Raw genomic sequence first — 25,229 nt, forward strand, 5'->3', positions numbered from 1 at the left:
TGCTAACGGCAGAAAGGCTTTTAGTAGACAAGTATAACTCGACGCACTGGACTAGGTGGTCAACTGTAACCAACTAACCTCTGCATGGTGATGGATAATTCCCTCAAACACTTTGACTTGGGTTTCTAACATTTCGGCAGTGGTTTGTGGAGCATAGCCACCCCCTTACCAGACAGAGAAGCTGGTAGAGCTGGCCCCTCGGTGACTTCCAGTCATGAAACCTTTGGGCCCGGTCTCTGGGGTTCAGCTGATAGCGGGACTGAATCTCTGGCTTCAGACGTGCGTAATAAATAGCAACCCCTTCCTCAATGTCATAGTACGCCGCCTGGGCTCTGCCTGTGATCAGTGGAGCCAAGAGGCCAGTCCAGTCATCCGGAGGTCATCTCTCTCTCTGCGTCGTTCGTTCGCAGGCCAGAAGATAGGCCTCCACATCGTCGTCCTCCGTCAGACGTGGAATCAGCTCTTTGACGTTGGGCATCCTACGGTCCCTGGGAGACGGGTGGTCTGCTACTTCGGACCTGACGAGGTCTAAGGTCTCCTGTTGGGCGATGGCGCAGGCCGTTAGCTGACGTAGCAATTCTTCGCTCATACCTATCAGCGTGTGTAGTGGGCTTCTCGAAAGAAACATTTAAATAATAAATCACAGCCACCGGAAAGGGGAAGGGTTGTGGTCTTGCCTCAAGGTACCTGCATTCTCCACCAGTTGAGAATGAATTAGCATGTTCCAAACACACTAACACAGGCGTGAGGCACAAAATTAACAGACCAGAGGCAGTGGTTGTGATTCCTTTTCTTGTGATTGTTTACTCAACAGGTTCTTTCACCCAACAAAATAACTCCAGTACAAGGTAACGTCCAACGCTGAAACACCAGCGTAACTAAACAAACAAACAAACTAAGCCGTTGACCAAAAGGCTGTGGCCAATAAGTGAAAGCCAAACAACAAACAGCTTCTCCTGTCTTTATACTGGGTAGGCCCTGAACAAGTTCACTGTTCCTAGCCGGGGTAGGCCCTGAACAAGTTCACTGTTCCTAGCCGGGGTAGGCCCTGAACAAGTTCACTGTTCCTAGCCGGGGTAGGCCCTGAACAAGTTCACTGTTCCTAGGCCGTCATTGAAAAAAATAATTTGTTCTTAACTGACTTGCCTAGTTAAATAAAGGTAAAATAAATAAATAAATGTAAATAAAGACTATCGTCTAAACATAACAGTACTAGGAGGAACACTTCTCTCTACCTGTAGCCTACCTTGGTTAACAGAGAGACAAGGTGCCCCAGTAAAATAACATTTCTCTGAGGTAGGAAACTCCAACGTCCTCATAGGTCCCCGTCTCTACTCCCAATCCTCCCCCAGCTCCTCTTCTGGCACACCTATATAGAGGAAGACACAAAGCAGTTAGTGGGCCCAGGTGTGTACTTGTAACGTTCGCCGTGTGAAGATGAGGAATCATCGGACCAAAGCGCAGCGTGGTAAGTGTTCATATTAATGTATTAAAACAGAACACTAAACAAAAGAACAAAGAGAATGAAACGAAACAGTCCTGTCTGGTAAAGACACAAAGACAGAAAACAACTACCCACAAAACACAGGTGGGAAAAAGCTAACTAAGTATGGTTCTCAATCAGAGACAACGATAGACAGCTGCCTCTGATTGAGAACCACACCCGGCCAAACACACAGAAATAAAAAACATAGAACACAAAACACAAAACATAGAATGCCCACCCCAACTCACGCCCTGACCAAACCAAAATAGAGACATAAAATGATCTCTAAGGTCAGGGCGTGACAGATAGTCCCACTAAGCGCAATACTAATTGGCTTTACACTGGTAAATCTTTTGATGCTCTGATGAAGGCGTAACAAACGCGTCTGCCTGCCCGACCGGAAATAAAAAAAATTACATTTGTTAACGCCTTTAAGGTAAAAAAAAATGTTTTACTATTTTGAGTGTCGCAATTTCCGAATGTTCTTGAATTTGGGATTTAATTTGAAGTCGGTGTCAGATACGACAGAGCACCCAGCTATTAAAGCCATAACGGTTGTGCGAGATCCTATTGTGGAGTGTAACCTAATCCAACAGTTTGATTAGCATTGTGTGTCAACTGTACACAATAGGCTCTGATATCAGGTATTGTGTTTGTCTAGTACTGAACCGTTGGACTACATGGACGTATTGCTCAATACCAGAGACTTGCACAAAGTGAAAATAACATCATGTTAAAATCTAATCAGATTCAATATACTTACATTGTTTCAGTGTGGACAGTGAAGCATAAGAAGCTCCCCTCCTCATCTCAAACAGCTCCCTCCCCTCCCCCCTCCTCATCTCAAACATCTCCCTCCTCTCCTCCTCTCCTCATCTCAAACAGCCTCCTCCCCTCCCCTCCTCTTCATCTCAAACATCTCCCTCCCCTCCTCCCTCCTCATCTCAAACATCTCCCTCCCCTCCTCCCTCCTCATCTCAAACATCTCCCTCCCCTCCTCATCTCAAACATCTCCCTCCCTCCTCATCTCAAACATCTCCCTCCCCTCCTCCCTCCTCATCTCAAACATCTCCCTCCCCTCCTCATCTCAAACATCTCCCTCCCCTCCTCATCTCAAACATCTCCCTCCCCTCCTCATCTCAAACATCTCCCTCCCTCCTCATCTCAAACATCTCCCTCCCCTCCTCCCTCCTCATCTCAAACATCTCCCTCCCCTCCTCATCTCAAACATCTCCCTCCCCTCCTCATCTCAAACATCTCCCTCCCCTCCTCATCTCAAACATCTCCCTCCCCTCCTCATCTCCAACAGCTCCCTCCCCTCCTCATCTCCAACAGCTCCCTCCCCTCCTCATCTCCAACATCTCCCTCCCCTCCTCATCTCCAACAGCTCCCTCCCCTCCTCATCTCCAACATCTCCCTCCCCTCCTCATCTCCAACAGCTCCCTCCCCTCCTCATCTCCAACAGCTCCCTCCCCTCCTCATCTCCAACAGCTCCCTCTCTGGGTCACCTGATGATGGAACCTCCCTTATGGAAACTCATCATCCCCTCAAATAACAGGTGATTACCTGTCAATTACAACTGACTAATGACAAATAAAATAGATCTCTTTCTCTCCCCTCCCCAAGTGAAACAGTGAGGATAAGTAGCAACAACCCTGAACCTAAATCAGATCTTTGGTTGAAATGGTTTACTTCCTGTTTTTGTGTACGTTGACGTTGTAGAACCGGTTTTGTTACCGCAGTAGCATCATAGAGGAGTACTTGAAGATGCGTCACATAAAGATATTTTACGTAGGAGGAATATCCATACCAAACTGTATTTCCTGCCCCCTGGTTGAGTATAGAGAGAAATATGGTGTCTCCTATTGCCCTGGAAGAGGTGTTGAGTACAGAGAGAAATATGGTGTCTCCTATTGCCCTGGAAGAGGTGTTGAGTATAGAGAGAAATATGATGTCTCCTATTGCCCTGGAAGAGGTGTTGAGTACAGAGAGAAATATGGTGTCTCCTATTGCCCAGGAAGAGGTGTTGAGTATAGAGAGAAATATGGTGTCTCTTATTGCCCAGGAAGAGGTGTTGAGTATAGAGAGAAATATGGTGTCTCCTATTGCCCAGGAAGAGGTGTTGAGTATAGAGAGAAATATGGTGTCTCTTGTTTTCCTGGAAGAGGTGTTGAGTACAGAGAGAATGTAACGAACGTCGTCGGGAGAAGGAGAGGAGGACCAAGGTGCAGCTTGGTAAGTGTTCATTAACACTCCTCAAGAAGAGGTGTTGAGTATAGAGGAGGACCAAGGTGCAGCTTGGTAAGTGTTCATTAACACTCCTCAAGAAGAGGTGTTGAGTATAGAGGAGGACCAAGGTGCAGCGTGGTAAGTGTTCATTAACACTCCTCAAGAAGAGGTGTTGAGTATAGAGGAGGACCAAGGTGCAGCGTGGTAAGTGTTCATTAACACTCCTCAAGAAGAGGTGTTGAGTATAGAGGAGGACCAAGGTGCAGCGTGGTAAGTGTTCATTAACACTCCTCAAGAAGAGGTGTTGAGTATAGAGGAGGACCAAGGTGCAGCATGGTAAGTGTTCATTAACACTCCTCAAGAAGAGGTGTTGAGTATAGAGGAGGACCAAGGTGCAGCTTGGTAAGTGTTCATTAACACTCCTCAAGAAGAGGTGTTGAGTATAGAGGAGGACCAAGGTGCAGCGTGGTAAGTGTTCATTAACACTCCTCAAGAAGAGGTGTTGAGTATAGAGGAGGACCAAGGTGCAGCTTGGTAAGTGTTCATTAACCTGTCTAGCCCCCGGGTTCCGCTAACTTTCACACATTAACAAGTCCAATACAGCAAATGAAAGATAAACATATTGTGAATCCAGCCAACATGTCCGATTTTTTAAATGTTTTACAGCAAAAACACCACGTATATTTATGTTAGCTCACCACCAAATACAAAAAAGCACAGACATTTCTTTCACAGCACAGGTAGCTTGCACAAAACCCCCAAATAGAGATAGAATTAATCACTAACCAAGAAACAACTTCATCAGATGACAGTCTTATAACATGTTATACAATAAATCTATGTTTTGTTCGAAAAATGTGCATATTTCAGGTATAAATCATAGTTTTACATTGCAGCTACAATCACAAATATCACCAAAGCAGCTAGAATAACTACAGAGAGCAACATGAAATACCTAAATACTCATCATAAAACATTTATGAAAAATACATGGTGTACAGCAAATGAAAGACAAACATCTTGTGAATCCAGCCATAATTTCCGATTTTTTAAGTGTTTTACAGCGAAAACACAATATAGCATTATATTAGCTTACTACAATAGCCAACCACACAACCGCATTCATTCACCGCAAAGGTAGCGATCGCAAAAAAACAGCAAAAGATATAAATTTATTCACTAACCTTGACAAACTTCATCAGATGACAGTCCTATAACATCATATTACACAATACATATATGTTTTGTTCGAAAATGTGCCTATTTAGCGGTACAAATCGTGGTTTTACAATGTGAATACGTAGCCAAACTGCACAAAATTATCCGGATATATTTCTGACACTCACCTAATCTAATCAAAGAACTCATCATAAACTTTACTAAAAAATACATGTTGTACAGCAAATGAAAGATACACTAGTTCTTAATGCAATCGCCGTGTTAGAATTCTAAAAATAACTTTAGTACGACATACAGCTTACGTTATAGCGAGACAGCGCCTGCAATGAGGGCGGAAAATAGTACTAAACATTTTCCACAGAAATACGAAATAACATCATAAATGGTTCTTACTTTTGCTGAGCTTCCATCAGAATGTTGTACAAGGAGTCCTTTGTCCAGAATAAATCGTTGTTTGGTTTTAGAATGTCCTCTTCGCCTGTCGAATTAGCAACCAAAGCTAGCCAAGTGGCGCGAAGTTGTCCATCTTCACCAAACGCAGAGAACGGAAAATGCCAAAACTCCCAATAAACGTTCAATAATCTGATAAAACTATATTGAAAAAACATACTTTACGATGATATTATCACATGTATCAAATAAAATCAAAGCCGGAGATATTAGCCATCTATAACGAAAGCTTTTCAGAAGGCAATCCAGGGTTCCTTCCTGCGCCTTGCTGGACAAAGGAAATTTGGGGTCACGTCATTCCAAGAGCTCTCGTTTGACCTCAGATCAAGCTATACACCCCATTCCACCTCCCACTGCCTGTTGACATCGAGTGGAAGGCGTATGAAGTGCATATATATCCATAGATTTCAAGCAAATGAATAGGAAGGCCCTGGAACAGAGCCTCGATTTCAGATTTTCACTTCCTGACAGGAAGTTTGCTGCAAAATGAGTTCTGTTTTACTCACAGATATAATTCAAACGGTTTTAGAAACTTGAGAGTGTTTTCTATCCAATAGTAATAATAATATGCATATTGTACGAGCAAGAATAGAGTACGAGGCCGTTTAAATTGGGCACGATTTTTTCCCAAAGGGAAAATAGCGCCCTCTATCCCAAACAGGTTTTAACACTCCTCAAGAAGAGGAGGTCTTCACTGATTTTAGGTGAGAAGAGAAGTTTAATAGTCAAGAGCTCCTGTTTGTACCATAAAACTGTGATAATATGTAGAAGCCAGACAACATAGTTTAAATAAAGCCTTTAAAATCGATAGGTCAATATATCCCCAAGCAACCGGGAGAGAGTGCGAGGTCGGTTATACAAAACAGCAAACCAATCTGTGAGTAAAGCGACGCTGACACTCGAACCCAACAAGCCATGACTTCCCTTGGAATTTATTTATTTTACAAGGTCGGTTATACAAACCTCTTAGCGGGATCATTTTCATCAACAACCGCTGAATTGCAGAGCGCCAAATTTAAAAAAAATGACAAAACATATTTATATTCATGAAATCCCAAGTGCAATATAGCAAAACACAGCTTAGCTTCTTGTGGGTAGAGGGCAGCATTTTCACTTTCGGAAAAATAGCATGCAAAAATTCAACTGCCTGCTACTCATCTCCAGAATATAAAATATGCACATTATTAGTATATTTGGACAGGGAGTTGGCATGTAGCACAAACAGACTGGCCCCCAGCTGTGACAATGAGGGACAGGGAGTTGGCATGGAGCACAAACAGACTGGCCCCCAGATGTGACAATGAGGGACAGGGAGTTGGCATGTTACCACAAACAGACTGGCCCCCATAATTAGTAGATTTGGATAGAAAACACTCTGAAGTTTCTGAAACTGTTTGAATTATATCTGTGAGAATAACAGAACTTATGTAGCAGGCAAAACCCTGAGAACAAACCATTCAGAATTTTTATTTTTTTGATGTCACTGTCTTTTCAATGAGGTATCTTAGAGACACCAGATTTCTAATGGACTTGCTTGCAGTTCCTACCACTTCCACTGGATGTCACCAGTCCTTGGAAATTGGTTGACGTTATTCCTTTGTGTACTGAAGAAGTAGGGCTATCGTAAATGAGGGTCACAAGTGAATTTTTTGAGAGGGCCACGTTACGAAAAAAGTTGCGTCAGTTTGTTTTCTTTTTGTACTGGATACAGATCATCCCGTCTTCAAATTGATCGATTATTAACGTTTAAAAATACCTAACGTTGTATTACAAAATTAGTTTGAAATGTTTTGGTAAAATTTACATGTAACTTTTGATATATTTTGTAGAGAAAGTGACGATAGTTGGAAGCTGTGTTTTTCTGGATGAAACGGTCCAAATAAATTTACATTTTGGATATATATCGACGGAATTAATCGAACAAAAGGACCATTTGTGATGTTTATGGGACATATTGGAGTGCCAACAAAAGAATTTCGTCAAAGGTAAGGCATGATTTATATTTTATTTCTGCGTTTTGTGTCGTGCTTGCAGTGTTGAAATATGTTACTCTGTTTGTTTACTGTTGTGCTGTCATCAGATAATAGCATCTTATGCTTTCGCCGAAAAGCCTTTTTGAAATCTGACATGTTGGCTGGATTCACAACGAGTGTAGCTTTAATTTGGTATCTTACATGTGTGATTTAATGAAAGTTTGATTTTTATATCATGTTATTTGAATATGGCGCGCTGTATTTTCCCTGGCTATTGGCCGGTAGGACATTTGCGTCCCACCTGCCCCAGAGAGGTTAACTTGTTGTTAATCCACCTGTCGTGTCAGATTTTGAAAATATGCTTTACAGCGAAAGCAATCCAAGCATTTGTGTGAGTTTATCAATCAGTAGACAAAACATTATGAACACCTAGCATCAAAGTAGCTTGGTCACGAAAGTCAGAAAAGCAATAAAATAATCGCTTACCTTTGATGATCTTCGAATGTTTGCACTCATGAGACTCCCAGTTACACAATAAATGTTCCTTTTGTTCTTTAAAGATTATTTTTATATCCAAAAACCTCTATTTGGTTTGCGCGTTATGTTCAGTAATCAACAGGCTCATGCAGGTCATGGAGGGCAGACAAAAAATAGTATCCGTAATGTTCGCAGAAACATGTCAAACGTTTTTTATAATCAATCCTCAAGTTGTTTTTAACATCAATAATCGATAATATTTCAACCGGACTGTAAACTATTCAATACTGGAGAGAAAGAAAATGTCGAGCAACCAGTATCGCGTGCATCAACTAATGGAGGGACATCCGTCTATCCAATGGCGCGTTTTGATAAATCTCGCTCATTTTTCAGAATAAAAGCTTGAAACTAGGTCTAAAGACTGTTCACACCCTGAGGAAGCCACAGGAAAAGGAATCTGGTTGATATCCTTTTAAATGGACGAAAGGCAGGCAATGGAACAGTGATTTTTCAAAATAAGAGTCACTTCCGGGTTGGATTTCCTCAGGTTTTTGCCTGGATATCACAGACAATATTTAGACAGTTTTGGAAACTATAGAGTGTTTTCTATCCTACTCTGTCAATTATATGAATATTCTAGCATCTGGACCTGAGAAATAGGCAGCTTACAATGGGAACGTTATTATTCCAAACATAAAAATTCTGCCCCCTAGCTTCAAGAGGTTAAACGTTTTATTGAACCGCTCGAAGAGCCCATCCGTCTGCGGGTGGAAGACGGAGGTCCGGATCTGCTTGATCTACATTAGAGCACACAAATCTTTCTTTAGGCAGGATATAAACTCAGTACCTTGGTCTGTCAGGATCTCGTTCAGGGATGCCCATCTGGCTAAAGAGGTGGAACAGCTTCCGGATGATTCCCTTGGATACCGCTGCCCGTAGGGGAATGGCCTCGGGATACCGGGTGGCATAGTCCACTATTACCAGGATGTACTGGTATCCTCATGCTGTTTTTACCAGGGGTCCCACTATGTCCATGGCGATGCGTTCAAAGGGCACTCCGATGATCGGTAGAGGGACCAGTGGGTTTTGGAAGTTTGCCTTTGGGGCAGTCATTGACACTCCGGGCAGCTGCAACAGTAATCTTCCACAGCCCTGCATAATCTTCCACGACCCTGTTGTTCCTGTTTTTCCTGTTTTTGTTTTCTAGTCTTCCCGGTTCTGACCTTTCTGCCTGTCCTGAGTCTGCCTGCCCTCCTGTACCTGCCTGACTCTCCTGGATTACGATCCTCTGCCTGCCCTCCACCTGCCCTTTGCCTGCCCCCTGTGTTAAAATAAACATTCTGAGACATGAACTGTCCGCCTCCTGTGTCTGCATCTGGGTCTTATCCTGAGTCTTGATAGTTCCCCACATTTTCAGACTACTTAACTATTATTTTAGAACACCGGAGAGTTACTGCAAGTCGCTAACAAAACCGGAGATGCCTCCACTATTCCACCACCATTTCAACATCGTCAAATCACCTACGCTTAGTCTAATACGGTGACAACTGAAATATTCCAAAAACAATTTAATCCAATCAACGTAGGCTAAATATCATGTGGCTGTCCACAATACTGATATCTGTGTGTGTGTAAGTAGAAAAAACATGTTGACTCACCCTACTTGTAGAGAAACGGCAATCCCATCCTCGTCTCATTCATATTACCAAAACGGTCTATCACTCTGTCATACAGTTCACGCTTTTAGTTTATGTTTTCCTAGGCTAAGATGCTTTTTTTGCTAGCCTAACTTCCTTTTGATGAGCCAGCTAGTTAACACTAGTTAACATTAGTCAACATTAGCCTACTACATCTAGTTACATATGTTCACACCTCTCAGGCCAGGGGCGCAATATATGAATTCATGGTTGGAAAATAATCGGCATTGTAATCATTGGACAGAATGAAAAATGAAGTCCAACTCCCTATCTCCATCTATGGCTAATTTAGGAAAGGGTACATTTTACTAGTCAACGCAGGACAACAGTACAACGAGATGCAACAATTCAAGTTTCTTCTGTCAATGATGTTTGGCTTTTGCTGGCTTCCCTTGACACTTTTTTTTTGGTGTGCCAGGACCAATCACAGTTGAGCTCACTCAGTTTCGCTCAATGCTGATTTGTTATTATTTTACTTGTTTGTTTTTTTATCAAGGGAGTCCAAATGCTCGCTGGCTTCCCTTGCATTCAATGCTACCGGCGGCAAAAATATCATTCTATTTTTGACCAGAAAGCCTCCGATAGACGGACATACAGAGGGTTTTGTTCGTTCAGATGCTTTCTCCGGTGAGATTCAGACTCTGGCGAATTGAAGGAAAATTATGAAACACAGAGAGACAAAAGATAAATTATTTTATGTTATTTTTTTCTTCGATTTTTTGGGGGGGGAGCCCAGCTTCCCTTGGCATCCATGAATACACGCCACTGGATGCCCAAGGTCAGCTTATCATATATTGAGACAATATTCCTTCCTCCTCCCCCAATACAATATTGACTCTAATGTCCACAATTAACTGTTCTTCTCTAGGATGTAACGATAGAATTAACCGATGCCAATGAGATACATGGACATTGACAAGACAATACAAAAGAGGAAATATAGCATGTAAATCAATAATTGTTCTTTGGATGTTTGTGTGTGTGGGCGAGAGGGTGAATGTGAATGGGAGAGTGACAGAGGGTGAATATGAATATGTGTAGGAGGGTGGAAGTGAATGGGTGTGTGGAGGCATAGGGGATATGATGTGTGTGAATAAAGGGAATATAGATGAGTAAATCGATGTATAGATGGGTGTAAATGTGCTTGAGAATTAAGAATGGTCCTTTTGTGACTCACTTGGTAGAGCACGGTGCTTGTAAAGCCAAAGACCATGGGTTCAATAACCCATATGTAAATTGTATGCATGCATGACTGTAAATAGCTTTGGATTAAAGTGATAAATGGCATACACTATAAGAAGAGAGGAGGAGAAAATGGCAGTTGGGATATCCTGGGTGGGTAAAGGTGCTTGGCTTGGGGGTCAAGGATGGGAGAGTTACATTCTTAACAAATTAGAAGTTGAACATTTAAAGAGGAGCTGGCTTGAAGAGGTCTATACTGCCACCTACTCTAGTAACAGCAAAGGTGTTAAATAACAATCCACAATTTTCCCTTATATCCCAGCATAATGGACCAAGAAGCATTAGCACGGAGAGTGACAACCACCCAAAGTCTCTCAAATGAGGAGCTGACAGAACAATGTGAGGCCCTTAGTGTGACACTGCACTATAAAGAACACTTTATAGTGTTCAGAGAGCTTGCACAGGAACTGAAGAACTTGCCTGACTTGTCATCGAAGACCATAACCCTGCTTGACCTGCTGATATTTATACACGTAAAGGGAGCTCTCAGAAATGTACCCAAATTTGTGGACTGCTCTCAGAATATGTCTTACTCTTCTAGTGAACGTAGCTGAAGCAGAGAGGAGCTTTTCAAAGCTTTTCATCAAATCCTACCTGAGGTCCACCATGTCACAGGAACGACTTAGTGGCCTTGCTGTCATCAGTATTAACCATGCAATTTCTGGGCAGATTTCTTATGATGATGTAATTGATGACTTTGCATCAAGGAAGGCAAGAAAGGTCAGGGTTTAGATGGCAGTTGTGCAATTTAGTTTGTGTGTTTAATGTTTGAAGTGCAATAGTGTAATAATCAGGTTCTCGTCTTTATAAGTGTGTTATTCTATTTGTGTATTTGTCTGATATAGGATTTGTGCAATTTAGAAGTACCAACAAAAAAAATGAAACTGGTATACTTTTTAATTTAACTAGTTTTGGTCTTTAAAGCAGGGCCGACAGACAAGTTCCTTACTTTTCCCCCCTTCATAAGTCTCCTGAATAGCTAATCAGGTGGCTACCCAGACTGTTTGCATTGCCCGCCCCCCCTCTTTTACGTAGCTGCTGCTGCTCTCTGTTTATTATTTAACGTCACTTTAACTCAATCAACATGTACTGTACATATTACCTCAATTACCTCGACTAACCTGTGCGCCCGCACATTGACTCTGAATCGGTACCCCCTGTATATAGCTACTGTCATTTTTTTCTTAACTTCTAGTTCCTCCCAATCCCGGATCCGGGAGCACCCCCCACAGTAAAAAAGCTGACTAGCATAGCCTAGCATAGCGTCACAAGTAAATACTAGCATCTAAATATCATTAAATCACAAGTCCAAGACACCAGATGAAAGATACAGATCTTGTGAATCCAGCCATCATTTCTGATTTTTAAAATGTTTTACAGGGAAGACACAATATGTAAATCTATTAGCTAACAACGATAGCAAAAGACACAACTTTTTTTTCTCCACCATTTTTTTCCTGCATGGGCAGCTATCACAATTTCGACTAAATAAAGATATATATAGCCACTAACCAAGAAACAACTTCATAAGATGACAGTCTGATAACATATTTATGGTATAGCATATGTTTTTTTAGAAAAATGTGCATATTTCAGGTATAAATCACAGTTCTACATTGCAGCTGCAATCTGAAATAGCGTTGGAAGCAGCCGGAATAATTACAGAGACCGACGTCAATTACCAAAATACTCATCCTAAAACATTTCTGAAAAATACACAGCATACAGCAAATGAAAGAGCAACATCTTGTGAATCCAGCCATCATTTCTGATTTTTAAAATGTTTTACAGGGAAGACACAATATGTAAATCTATTAGCTAACCACGTTAGCAAAAGACACCACTTTATTTACTCCACCAGTTTTTTACTCCATCAGTAGCTATCACTAATTCGACTAAATAAAGATATATATAGCCACTAACCAAGAAACAACTTCATAAGATGACAGTCTGATAACAAAACATATGCTATACCATAAATATGTTAGAAAAATTTGCATTTTTCAGGTATAAATCATAGTTTACCATTGCAGCCACTATCACAAAACTCACCAAAGCGACTAGAATAACTACAGAGAGCAACGTGTATTACCTAATTACTCATCATAAAACATTTCTTAAAAATACACAGCGTACAGCAATTGAAAGACACAGATCTTGTGAATCCAGACAATATTTCAGATTTTCTAAGTGTTTTACAGCGAAAACACAATATATCGTTATATTAGCATACCACATGAGCTAACATCACCCCAGCATTGATTCAAGGCAAAAAGCGCGATAACGTTATCACCACCAAAATATATAAATATTTTCACTAACCTTCTCAGAATTCTTCAGATGACAGTCCTGTAACATCATATTACACAATGCATATAGAGTTTGTTCGAAAATGTGCATATTTAGCATCACAAATCGTGGTTATGCAATGTAATCTGTCAAAACATGGCATGCATTCTGGCCGGCGCCATCTTGGAAAGGCACCTAAGTTTACGATTATTTATCGATTAGATTGACTAAAAAAATACAGGTTGGACAGCTAATGAAAGATGCATTAGTTATTAATGCAACCGCTGAGTTAGATTTTTAAAATTAACGTTACTAGACATACAGTGTGCGTTACAGCCAGACTAGTGCCGCAACAATGGCCGACAAATGCGTTTACATTTTTCCACATAAATACGGAATAAAATCATAAATAGCTCTTACTTTTGGACGAGCTTCCATCAGTATCTTGGGCAAGGTGTCCTTTGTCCAAAAGAATCGTTGCTTTGTTGTAAAACGTCCTCTTCAACTTCGGAACTAGCAGCTAACAATAGCTACGTGGCACACACATGTCCAAATCCTCAAAGCGCAATACTACGAAAATTGCGAAAATAGCAATATACTCGCATAAACTGATATAAATCGGTTTAAAATAACTTCGTTATGATGTTTCTAACACCTATTTCGAATTAAATCACAGACGGATATATCTTAGCCCGATAACGAGAGCTTTTGAGCATGCCATTCTGATGTCCTCTCTTGCGCCTTGACGAGCGTCCAAAAGAACGTACATGTCACTCCATGGCGTTTTATAAACTCTGAGAAATACGTAGAGACTCCATTCCACTTCTCATTGGTTACTGACATCCAGGGGAAGGCGGGTGCAGTTCATTTCGATCCATAGGGCACACACAGAGCTTTAAACTGATCTGAGAACAGAGACTATTTTTCTGACCTTCGCATGTCCTGTCATGATTTTCGCTGTAGAAAGAGTTCTGGTTCACCCACAGACATAATTCAAACGGTTTTAGAAACTAGAGATTGTTTTCTATCCAATAGTAATAATAATATGCATATTGTACGAGCAAGAATTGAGTATGAGGCAGTTTAATTTGGAGACAATATTTTCCAAAGTGGAAACAGCACCCCCTGTATTGAGAAAAGGTTTTAACACTTGTTTTTTTCAACTGCATTGTTGGTTAAGGGCTTGTAAGTAAGCATTTCACTGTTATGTCTACACCTGTTGTATTCGGCACATGTGACAAATAAAATATGATTTGATTCCACTTGCCTCTTCCATTTTTGCGGTAATGCTGCAATTTTGGGTAGAGCAGATATTTCCATATTTTTATTACCTGCATGTGTGACAACTCCACCAGCCCTATTTATGATATAGTTTACAAAGTTAATATAATTTTTTTTAAATGTATTCCCCAAATAAATATTTTTTATCAATTAGTATATTTGAGTTTAACCATAATATATACATAATAATTTAGTTTTATTAGTGTTTTTTGTTAGCAATAGGGTAATAATAGGTAATATATAACAAAATTAAAATACAATAATATAAAAATATCTAAGTTTATTAGTCAGATGTACAGATTTGCAGATGTAATTACACGGTACAGTTTAAACATTAAACTCAGACCTCCAACGATTTATTTTACTAGGCAAGTCAGTTAAGAACAAATTCATATTTTCAATGACGGCCTAGGAACAGTGAACTTGTTCAGGTGCAGAACGACAGAATTTTTACCTTGTCAGCTCGGGGATTTGATCCAATGCTCTGATCACTAGGCTACCTGCCACCAAAACAATCCAAGTAAAAAAAAATATAAAACATATACATATTATCAACTGTAGCAATTGGGGGGAGGGGGGGGCTGACTAGTGGTGGCTATTCAGCATGATACTATCTTTGCTTTCAGGCCCATGTGGAAGGGGCGGTATGGGAAGGGGTTTCTCTGGGGGGGGGGGGGGGTGGCAAGCAACCTTGGAAGTTGTTTTTTTTGCCTTTACCTCCCTTATCTCACCTAATTTGCTCACATTGTATATAGACTTATTTTTCTACTGTATTATTGACTGTATGTTTGTTTTACTCCACGTGTAACTCTGTGTTGTTGTATGTGTCGAACTGCTTTGCTTTATCTTGGCCAGGTCGCAATTGAAAATGAGAACTTGTTCTCAACTTGCCTACCTGGTTAAATAAAGGTGTTCTCAACTAGCCTACCTGGTTAAATAAAGGTGTTCTCAACTAGCCTACCTGGTTAAATAAAGGTGTTCTCAACTGGCCTACCTGGTTAAATAAAGGTGTTCTCAACTAGCCTACCTGGTTAAATAAAGGTGTTCTCAACTAGCCTACCTGGTTAAATAAAGGTGTTCTCAACTAGCCTACCTGGTTAAATAAAGGTGTTCTCAACTAGCCTACCTGGTTAAATAAAGGTGTTCTCAACTAGCCTACCTGGTTAAATAAAGGTGTTCTCAACTAGCCTACCTGGTTAAATAAAGGTGTTCTCAACTAGCCTACCTGGTTAAATAAAGGTGTTCTCAACTAGCCTACCTGGTTAAATAAAGGTGTTCTCAACTAGCCTACCTGGTTAAATAAAGGTGTTCTCAACTAGCCTACCTGGTTAAATAAAGGTGTTCTCAACTAGTCTACCTGGTTAAATAAAGGTGTTCTCAACTAGCCTACCTGGTTAAATAAAGGTGTTCTCAACTAGCCTACCTGGTTAAATAAAGGTGTTCTCAACTGGCCTACCTGGTTAAATAAAGGTGTTCTCAACTAGCCTACCTGGTTAAATAAAGGTGAAATAAATAAATAAATAAAATGTTCAGGGGGCTAGTAGAGGGGGGAGGGGCTTAGGAGATAAGTGGTGGGTGGGATGGGCAGAAAGAGGTATGCAGGGTTGCAGGTTTTGTTTATTTACATATCAATTATACTTTTACAAAATATTTCTTGATCAATATGATCATTTCTCTGTATGTATTTCTTACTTTAGTTTTTCATTTGGGTGGCAGCCCACAGGTACATGTTATATACACAGAATATATTAATTGAAATATATATTGTTCCTGTAAACCCCCTCCAACAAAAAAAAAGACAAAACAAATAAAAACTCTATAAAACACGTTGAGTAGCCTGATCTAACTGAGTGTACCATAGGGTAACCCCCAAGCGACCCGCGCTCTGTAGTTCACATAGTTATATTCTATAATTATATAATTATATTCTATAATAATTTATCTTTCATTGTGAGGTAACTTTTTTAGCTAGCAGGCTTTGTAATGTGACAGTGCAGTTAGATTAACTAGAATTTAAGCTTTCTGCCAATATCAGATATGTCTATGTCCTGGAAAATGTTCTTGTTACTTACAACCTCATGCTAATCGCACTAGCCTACGTTAGCTCAACCGTCCCGAGGGGGACCAACCAATCCTGTAGAGGCGAGCAGGCTTTGTAAAGCAACGGAATGTGAAAAAATCTAAGGGGGAGTGTCAACTTTCTATAGGCACTGTAACAGCTTCCATCAACGAGACATGACATTCACTCAGCCATAAAATACGGTGAGACATGACAATCACTCAGCCATAAAATACAGTGAGACATGACATTCACTCAGCCATAAAATACAGTGAGACATTACATTCACTCAGCCATAAAATACAGTGAGACATGACATTCACTCAGCCATAAAATACAGTGAGACATTACATTCACTCAGCCATAAAATGCAGTGAGACATGACATTCACTCAGCCATAAAATACGGTGAGACATGACATTCACTCAGCCATAAAATACAGTGAGACATGACATTCACTCAGCCATAAAATACAGTGAGACATTACATTCACTCAGCCATAAAATACGGTGAGACATGACATTCACTCAGCCATAAAATACGGTGAGACATGACATTCACTCAGCCATAAAATACAGTGAGACATTACATTCACTCAGCCATAAAATACAGTGAGACATGACATTCACTCAGCCATAAAATACAGTGAGAAATGACATTCACTCAGCCATAAAAAATATTGTGAGACATGACCTTCACTCAGCCATAAAATACAGTGAGACATTACATTCACTACAGCGATGAACGACAGACCTGCAAGTTAGATACAGAAAGTACCTGAATCTCTACCAGTGGAGGCTGTTGAGGGGAGGACGGCTCATAATAATGTCTGGACCTTAGCGAATGGAATGGCATCAAACCATGTGTTTGATATAATTTATACCATTCCACTGATTCCGCTCCAGCCATTACCACGAGGCCATCCTCCCCAAAAAAGGTGCCACCAACCTCCTGTGATCTCTATCCATACCTGTCTAAGTTTGAATGAGGTGTGATTGTTTCTTTCTTCATTGTCTGTGATATGTTGAGACATATAGACAATACTAAAACACATTATGACAAGAACATTTTCATTATAACGCAACACATTCAGATTCAGTGACAGGTTCACTGTTCAACAACACCTTTTGTGTCTCCAGTTGATATTGACTGTATCTGTGTCTGGGTTCATTTCTTCAAGTGTTTCATATATCTTAGCTTCTCAATTTGATCTCTCCTTACATTTAGTCAATTATTTTGTATAAACACCTGGACCTAAACGCTGGATATTGGACCTAGGTCACTGGCATCACATATCAGCTTCAATGGAAGATTACTGGTAGCAGTACGGCTCTCAATTGTTTTACAGTACCAATGTCCTCATTTTGTCCAGCCGTATGCACCAGCACCGCAGTAACTTGTCGTCTTCCTCACCACTGGAGGATTCTGGGAGTTGATTTCTACTGTTGTGGATTCAATTCTGCAATTTCTGCAAAAGACAAATCAGAGACTAGATATGAAAGATATACAGATAGACTATAGTAAGTTATACAGCATGTACAGTGCCTTGCAAAAGTGTTCACACCCCTTGGCATTTTTCCTATTTTGTTGCATTACAACCTGTAATTTAATTCGATTTTTATTTGGATTTCATGTAATGGACATACACAAAATATGAAGAAAAAAAATGAATTAAAAAAAAATTACTTGTTTCAAAAACGTTTAAAAAAAATGTACAACGGAAAAGTTGTGTGTGCATATGTATTCACCCCATTTGCTATGAAGCCTCTAAATAAGATCTGGTACAACCAATTACCTTCAGAAGTAACATAATTAGTTAAGTAAAGTCCACCTGTGTGCAATCTAAGTGTCACATGATCTGTCACATGATCTTATCTTATATCTTATTAGACACCACTAAGCAAGGGGCACCATGAAGACCAAGGAGGTCTCCAAACAGATCAGGGACAAAGTTGTGGAGAAGTTCAGATCAGGGTTGGGTTATAAAAAAATATCAGAAACGTTGAACATCCCACGGAGCACCGTTAAATCCATTATTTAAAAAAAGTTATGAATAGTTATGCACGATCAAGTTTTCCGTTTTTTTGTCTCATTTCTTGTTTGTTTCACCCCCAAAAAATATTTTACATCTTCATTCTCACATTTTTATATCTCACATTTTTATTTTTTATTTTTATCATTTGATTTACACAACATGCCTACCACTTGTAGGCATGTTGTGTAAATCAAATGATAAAAATAAAAAATAAAAATCTATTTTAATTCCAGGTTGTAAGGCAACAAAATAGGAAAAATGCCTAGGAGGTGAATACTTTCACAAGCCACTGTACACTATAGTAAGTTATACAGGTATACTATAGTAAGTTATACAGGTACACTATAGTAAGTTATACAGTGTTAGGTTTAAATTTTCAGAGTAAAAACTTGACGGACACTAAGTTTATTCTTCCCAGAGGATCAATACAGCTGTATTAGACAATTCACACAAGCACTGATATTTTACCCTTCCTAGGCTGAGTCTCCTCCCACACATCTGAACAGCCAATGCATCCCTGTTGCTAGACAGAACCTTAGTGATATCTCTTCTTCCTCTTTTCATCTGACCTCTAACCCAAGGTGCTCACTCTTCTTATCAATGTCTGACACACGTGATCGCTTTCCCAGCACTCAACACATTCCAAGCTTAATTGCACCCACTATACACCTTCCTCCTATAGATAACCATTAACTTCTGGTGTAGCCCCTCTAACCCTAAGCACTCAATATTTCAATAGTATACCTGATAATTAACCCTGTCCCAAGTTTAGGTGTTAGTACCCAGAATCCGTCAACAGATACACTATAGTAAGTTATACAGGTACACTATAGTAGGTTATACAGATATAATATAGTAAGTTATACAGGTACACTATAGTAGGTTATACAGATATAATATAGTAAGTTATACAGATATACTATAGTAAGTTATACAGGTACACTATAGTAAGTTATACAGATATACTATAGTAAGTATTACAGATATACTATAGTAAGTTATACAGGTACACTATAGTAAGTTATACAGATATAATATAGTGCAGTATACGACTCACCTGGTTCTTGTGCAGTGTTTTCAGGTTCAGGTTCAGGACAGCAATGGATCATCTTCCTCCATGGCTTCCTGAAGTTGGGGTCTGCAGTAACAAAACAGTATGCCCACTTTTACAATACATAACACTACCTTGATCCTTATTGAGTTACACAACACCAGCTTACTACTGTAAGTAAATTCACAATGAAAAGAATGAGACTCACATTTTAAACAGAGAATGACCGCAATCAACAATGTGACCAATAGACAAACTGCCGGCAGGATACATTTCAGTAAATGGCTTCCCTCTTTGGCTGTAAAGACACAATGTGAAGACCATGTTGTACATGAACAAGAAAACATGAATGCTGTGATTTAGTTCTCTCCTGGAAACGACTAATCTAACATGTTCCCTTAGTTGTATACCGTTTGCTTATCCTGGTGTTGACAAAGACAAAACATAGACATTTATGGAGCTCATTTAAAATGATCACAACTGAGCCTATCCACTAGGGGGCGGTGTCTGAGCTCCATTGGGTTTGAGCTGTACTTGCTTGCACCTCTGTCTGACTTGTGATATCTACACATTTGTCATGTGACCTGAAACATTTGACAGACATCATGCAATGCAGCTCCTCTAGTTGAGGTGAAATGGTCTCGTTTACTGGTCTAAATCTGATTAAAATCTTTGTAATTACAGCAGTGTAACTGAAGTGAGTCGGCCTCACTGTCTCTGTACATTCACTGGCTGGTAGAACTCACAGGCTTGTATGACGATAAAGCTACTCTGGGTCTCATTGAGGATGGGGTTGTAGATACTGCAGGTCATATGTTGTCCCTCTGTCACATTCACTCGACTACTGATGTTGTACGTCCCTGTTCCAGGATCCTGGGCAGTCTTGTTGACAGCCTCGTGACGCTCCAGGGTACGGTTATGGGTCCTCCATGTCACCTGGTATTCAGGGAAGCCTCCGTGGGTGCTGCACACAAGCGTCATGTCTGTGACGTTTAATGTCAGCTTGGGCTTTTGGTAACTCGCTGCAGAGAGCACAATGGGACAAAGCCAGAACGGGCGTAATTATGAGACAGATGCATTGATAGTTAATGGAGATGTTTCCAGAACAGGATATGATTTTTATATTATGAGCTAAAGCACCATTATGTTCCAGTCCCACCCAACATGAGCCTGATTTAACAATATCTCTCTAAGCTATAGCCTACCTGTTACATCGACAGTGATTTGGCACTCTTTTGATGTTGCGCCATTGATTATTAGAAAAACATTGCAGGTCAGGCCATGGTCTCGGACATTGACTGGGTTGAGCAGGAGTGACAGATTTCCAGAAGCCAACTGATCTGTGTTAATTGTTGTTCTGTTTTTGTACAAATGGTGTTGGTGGTCATACTCCTCGTTTCCATCTTTGAAAACGTGCAGCACTCTGGGGATTAAATCTTGCCAGTATATTCTGGTTCTTGTTGGGTAGTTGGGAGTTGCCAATTTGGAGCGACCACAGGGCAGAAGGACGGGCTGTCCGATGATTCCAACGACGGTTTTCTTCTTCGGGTGTGTTGATGAAACTACTGAAATAACTTTCCAAACATAGAGGCAATAGTTAGTTCAAACGGAACTCCACATTTACCATGCTAATAAGACATTTTCTGTTTGACCCATCGGAGAACTTTCACTGTGATGTATCGAAATTGAGGCCTCAAAGAGATGACATGTTTGGTGCAGATTAAAAAAGGGAAATGGACCTGGCATATTATTTAAGTAGTACAACTACAAGCCTGGGACTTTCCTGCCTCTCTCTATTCCCAGTTGTGACTCAGAGTTGGTTGAGTCGGGCTGGTGGTTCCCTGCTCACCCTGCTGTTGGGAAACTTCTCAGGCCGACTCAACCAACTGCTGGAAGTTCCTTTCACCCCTTTTTTCCAACATTGGATTCCACTCTGAAAGCATTATTGTGTTAGAGTGGAGTAGCTAGCGATTATACAGAAAGAAGTTCACATAGAATATGGTAAACCATTTGGACTCAGGAGTGGCGCAGCGGTCTAAAGCACTGCATCTCAGTGCAAGAGGCGACACTACAGTCCCTGGTTTGAATCCAGGCTGAATCACATCCGGCCGTGATTGGGAGTCCAATAGGGCAGCACATAATTGGCCCAGCGTCGTCCGGGTTTAGCCGGGGTAGGCCGTCATTGTAAATAGGAATTTGTTCCTAACTGACTTGCCTAGTTTTAAAAACATGCTTTCAATGTCTGCTACAGCTGCGGGATGCTTTCTGTTCAAATATTGGACTAATTTTGACTTCAATAGAAATGCATAGTCTTCATTTGTCTGAATAAGATACAGGCCTACTGTTCTGTCACAATTCAAGAGCCAGGTAACCAAGGTGTTGGTAGGGCTATCTAATCTAGTGTAAACCTGGCTACAGCAGAGGACCTGCCTCTGCTTACAGCTCCACCGTAGATGTGGTTGATAACAGCGAGCGACAGGTCGTGACTCCGTAAAAACGTCCAGCTCTGATTAGAATCAGGCACAGCTAATAGTTCATCATATTTTATAAGAACAAGTTGAAATGATTATAAATAGTCAATCACCATACGGTAATAGATGACATGGTGCTGTATCCCCTAAGCTGTTAATGTTCACAACTCTATCACCCTCCTAGTGAGAAGTACTGTCTCCAGAACTCTGTCTCAGAGTGAACACTCCTGTGTCTGTGAGAGGTGTACGCCACATCCTGCCAGAGCTCATTGACAAATGTACAAAAACAAAACAACAACAAATGATGCTCCATTGATATGGAAAAGACACCCATATTTGCTTTTGTGCATTTGTCACATAGTTATTTTTTTTTTAAATCATGCCCGTGGGGACACACTACATCGATTTTGCAGTTCTGAAGAAATCCACCCACTAAAATCCGAAAGGTCGACGTCTTCAAAAGGTCGACGTCTTCGTTGACGTCAAACAGCTTTCACAATCCAAGACCAGTTTTATAGTGAGACTTCCTTTTTTTCTTATTTTCTTCCCTTTCTGATAACAAGGTTGTCCTTACTAACACCGTTTTGGACAATGTAATCTACAGAGTCAGTATGTGTAGCCGCATGGTGCTCAGCTCATAGTGTACACTAGATAGAAACCAGAGCGGCTGCTGGCCTATAACCTCGTGGCTGTATTTATATTGATGAATGAAAACAGTAGTGAACTTAGCTGTGGAAACTTACCATACAGCAGAACAACTAAGACAATCCCAACAGCCATTTTGAGATGAATGCAGACCATTCTAAGGGAAGAAATCAGTAGACAAAATAGTTAAATGAACAACATTGTCTATTAAATGGGAAGTTTATGCAAGTCCAAAAGGAAAGGAAGGAGGAGATTTCATAAAGAAGTGGATACCATTTCATTCTGAAGTGACAATCACATTCAGCATAGTCTGTATATACCATGTCAAATAGCCTGTCAGCTATCACCCTCAGTAGCAAGAACTTTGACACATTGGCACGTTGACACTGCAACTGTGTATTTTTTATCTAACCTTTTTTAACTAGGCAAGTCAGTTAAGAACAAATTCTTATTTACAATGACGGCCTACAAAAGTTAATATATAACTTTTCTTAACATAACTGACACATTGTTGTTGAGCTACTGCTGAGCTTTGTTATTCCTTTTCTAGTTTGATTTAAAAAGCTGATATGGACAAGATATGGGAGCTTCACAGAGAAACGTTCAACTTTAAACACAAACAAAAGTTACAAGGAAGTTGATTTCATGCCAGCTTTCAGTTCATCAAAGAAGCAAACACTTCTTTATAAGATCATAGAAGAGTTTTTAAAAAAGCATTCCCATATCCTCATGTAACACACTACCAAGAGGAAGAACTCACCAGCAGACAGAAGCCTTTACAGATGATAATCCTGCCTGTGTCCTGACGGATCAGACTGGCAGACAGAATGAACTTTGGTGATGATACGCCTCTGCTATGAATGAGCCACACCCCTCTCCTCCAGGGATCTCACCAAGACGAGGCTTTTTGATTTTGGATCAGCCTCAAATCTTTTGCGCTGCTGAAATGGTGTAAAAAAATAAATAATTGTAATCAACTGACTGCGCAACTTGCGAGACATAGCACCATTCTGAGAAGTGGCCGAGCATCGCTCCTCTGTGCAAAGGCAGCACTACACCACTGACTGTAAACAGGAAGCTCAAACTTCCCAATTCTACCAGTTAAATGAAAATGCACTCGTTCTAGCTTGTGGTTTGGATAATGTTTATGATAAAAATGTGGTGTTGCCATGACAGAGCCAAATTCCCCTTTAAGGCGTCCTCATGCTTCCCATCCAAAACAGTTCAGAACAGTTAATTTATACACTACCAGTCAAAAGTTATTTTTACTATTTTATACATTGTGGCAACCAATAAAAGTGTTAAATCAAATTATATTTTAGATTATTCAAAGTACCCTCACTTTGCCTTGATGACAGCATTGCACTCTTGGCATTTTCTCAACCAGCTTCACCTGGAATGCTTTTCCAATAGTCTTGAAGGAGTTCCCACATATGTTGAGCACTTGTTGGCTACTTTCCCTTCACTCTGCAGTCCTACTCTTCCCAAACCATCTCAATTGGATTGATGTCGAGTGATTGTGGAGGCCAGGTCATCTGATGCAGTCCTCCATCACTCTCCTTCTTGGTAAAATAGCCCTTACCCAGCCTGTAGGTGTGTTGGGTCATTGTCTTGTTGAAAAACAAATTATAGTCCCACTAAGTGCACACCCGATGGGATGGCGTATCGCTGCAGAATGCTGTGGTAGCCATGCTGGTTAAGTGTGCCTTGAATTCTAAATAAATCACTGACAGTGTCACCAGCAAAGCACCCCCACACCATCACACCTCCATGCTTCACGGTGGAACCACACATGCAGAGATCATCCGTTCACCTACTCTGCATCTTACAATGACATGGAGGTTGTTAACAAAAATCTCAAATTTGGACTCAGACCAAAGGACAGATTTCCACCGGTCTAATGTCCATTGCTCGTGTTTCTTGGCCGAAGCAAGACTCTTCTTTTTATTGCCATTCTTTAGTAGTGGTTTCTTTGCATCAATTTGACCATGAATGCCTGATTCACGAAGTCTCCTCTGAACAGTTGATGTTGAGATGTGACTGTTACTTGAGCTCTGAAGTATTTATTTGGGCTGCAATCTGACCTTATCCTCTGCAGCAGAGGTAACTCTGGGTCTGCCTTTCCTGTGGCGGTCCTCATGAGAGCCAGTTTCATCATAGCGCTTGATGGTTTTTGCGACTGCACTTGAAGAAACTTTCAAAGTTCTTCAAATGTTCCTTATTGACTGACCTTCATGTCTTAAAGTAATGATGGATTGTCATTTCTCTTCACTTATTTGAGCTGTTTTTGCCATAATATGGACTTGGTCTTTTACCAAATAGGGCTATCTTCTGTATACCACCCCTACCTTGTCACATCACAACTGATTGGCACAAACGCATTAAGAAGGAAAGAAATTCCACAAATTAACTTTTAACAAGGCACACCTGTTAATTGAAACGCATTCCAGGTTACTACCTCATGAAGCTGGTTGAGAGAATGCCAAGAGTGTGCAAAGCTGTCATCAAGGCAAAGGGCGGCTACTTTGAAGAATCTAAAATATATTTTGATTGGTTTAAAACTTTTTTTGGTTACTACATGATTCCATATGTGTTATTTCATAGTTTTGAAGTATTCACTATTATTCTACAATGTAGAAAATAGTAAAAAAATTAAGAAAAACCC

The 25,229-nt window shown here is 40.4% G+C and overlaps 1 protein-coding gene across 3 annotated transcripts; it reads right to left on the reverse strand.

The window, feature by feature from the left end:
• Positions 1–1,260: 1,260 nt before the first annotated feature.
• On the reverse strand, positions 1,261–23,632 carry LOC139546260 (CD276 antigen homolog). 3 transcript variants are annotated; one of them, XR_011669189.1, is made up of 8 exons: positions 23,325–23,632; positions 22,663–22,721; positions 20,654–21,022; positions 20,195–20,470; positions 19,657–19,746; positions 19,455–19,535; positions 17,714–17,830; positions 1,261–1,369 (listed from the first exon to the last, which is right to left on the reverse strand). XR_011669189.1 is itself a non-coding variant. In XM_071354411.1 (7 exons), the coding sequence occupies exons 2-7, from the start codon at positions 22,718–22,720 to the stop codon at positions 17,802–17,804; spliced, it is 903 nt and encodes a 300-aa protein (XP_071210512.1). In that variant the 5' UTR covers position 22,721; positions 23,325–23,632; the 3' UTR covers positions 15,903–17,801. The 3 variants fall into 3 exon arrangements, 2 of the variants coding, with proteins under 2 accessions (XP_071210512.1, XP_071210513.1); XM_071354411.1 differs by lacking the exon at positions 1,261–1,369 and having other exon boundaries at positions 15,903–17,830; XM_071354412.1 differs by lacking the exons at positions 1,261–1,369; positions 20,654–21,022 and having other exon boundaries at positions 15,903–17,830.
• Positions 23,633–25,229: the final 1,597 nt, after the last annotated feature.

The sequence above is a fragment of the Salvelinus alpinus genome, chromosome 20, assembly GCF_045679555.1.
Source record: "Salvelinus alpinus chromosome 20, SLU_Salpinus.1, whole genome shotgun sequence".
Lineage (NCBI taxonomy): Eukaryota > Metazoa > Chordata > Actinopteri > Salmoniformes > Salmonidae > Salvelinus > Salvelinus alpinus.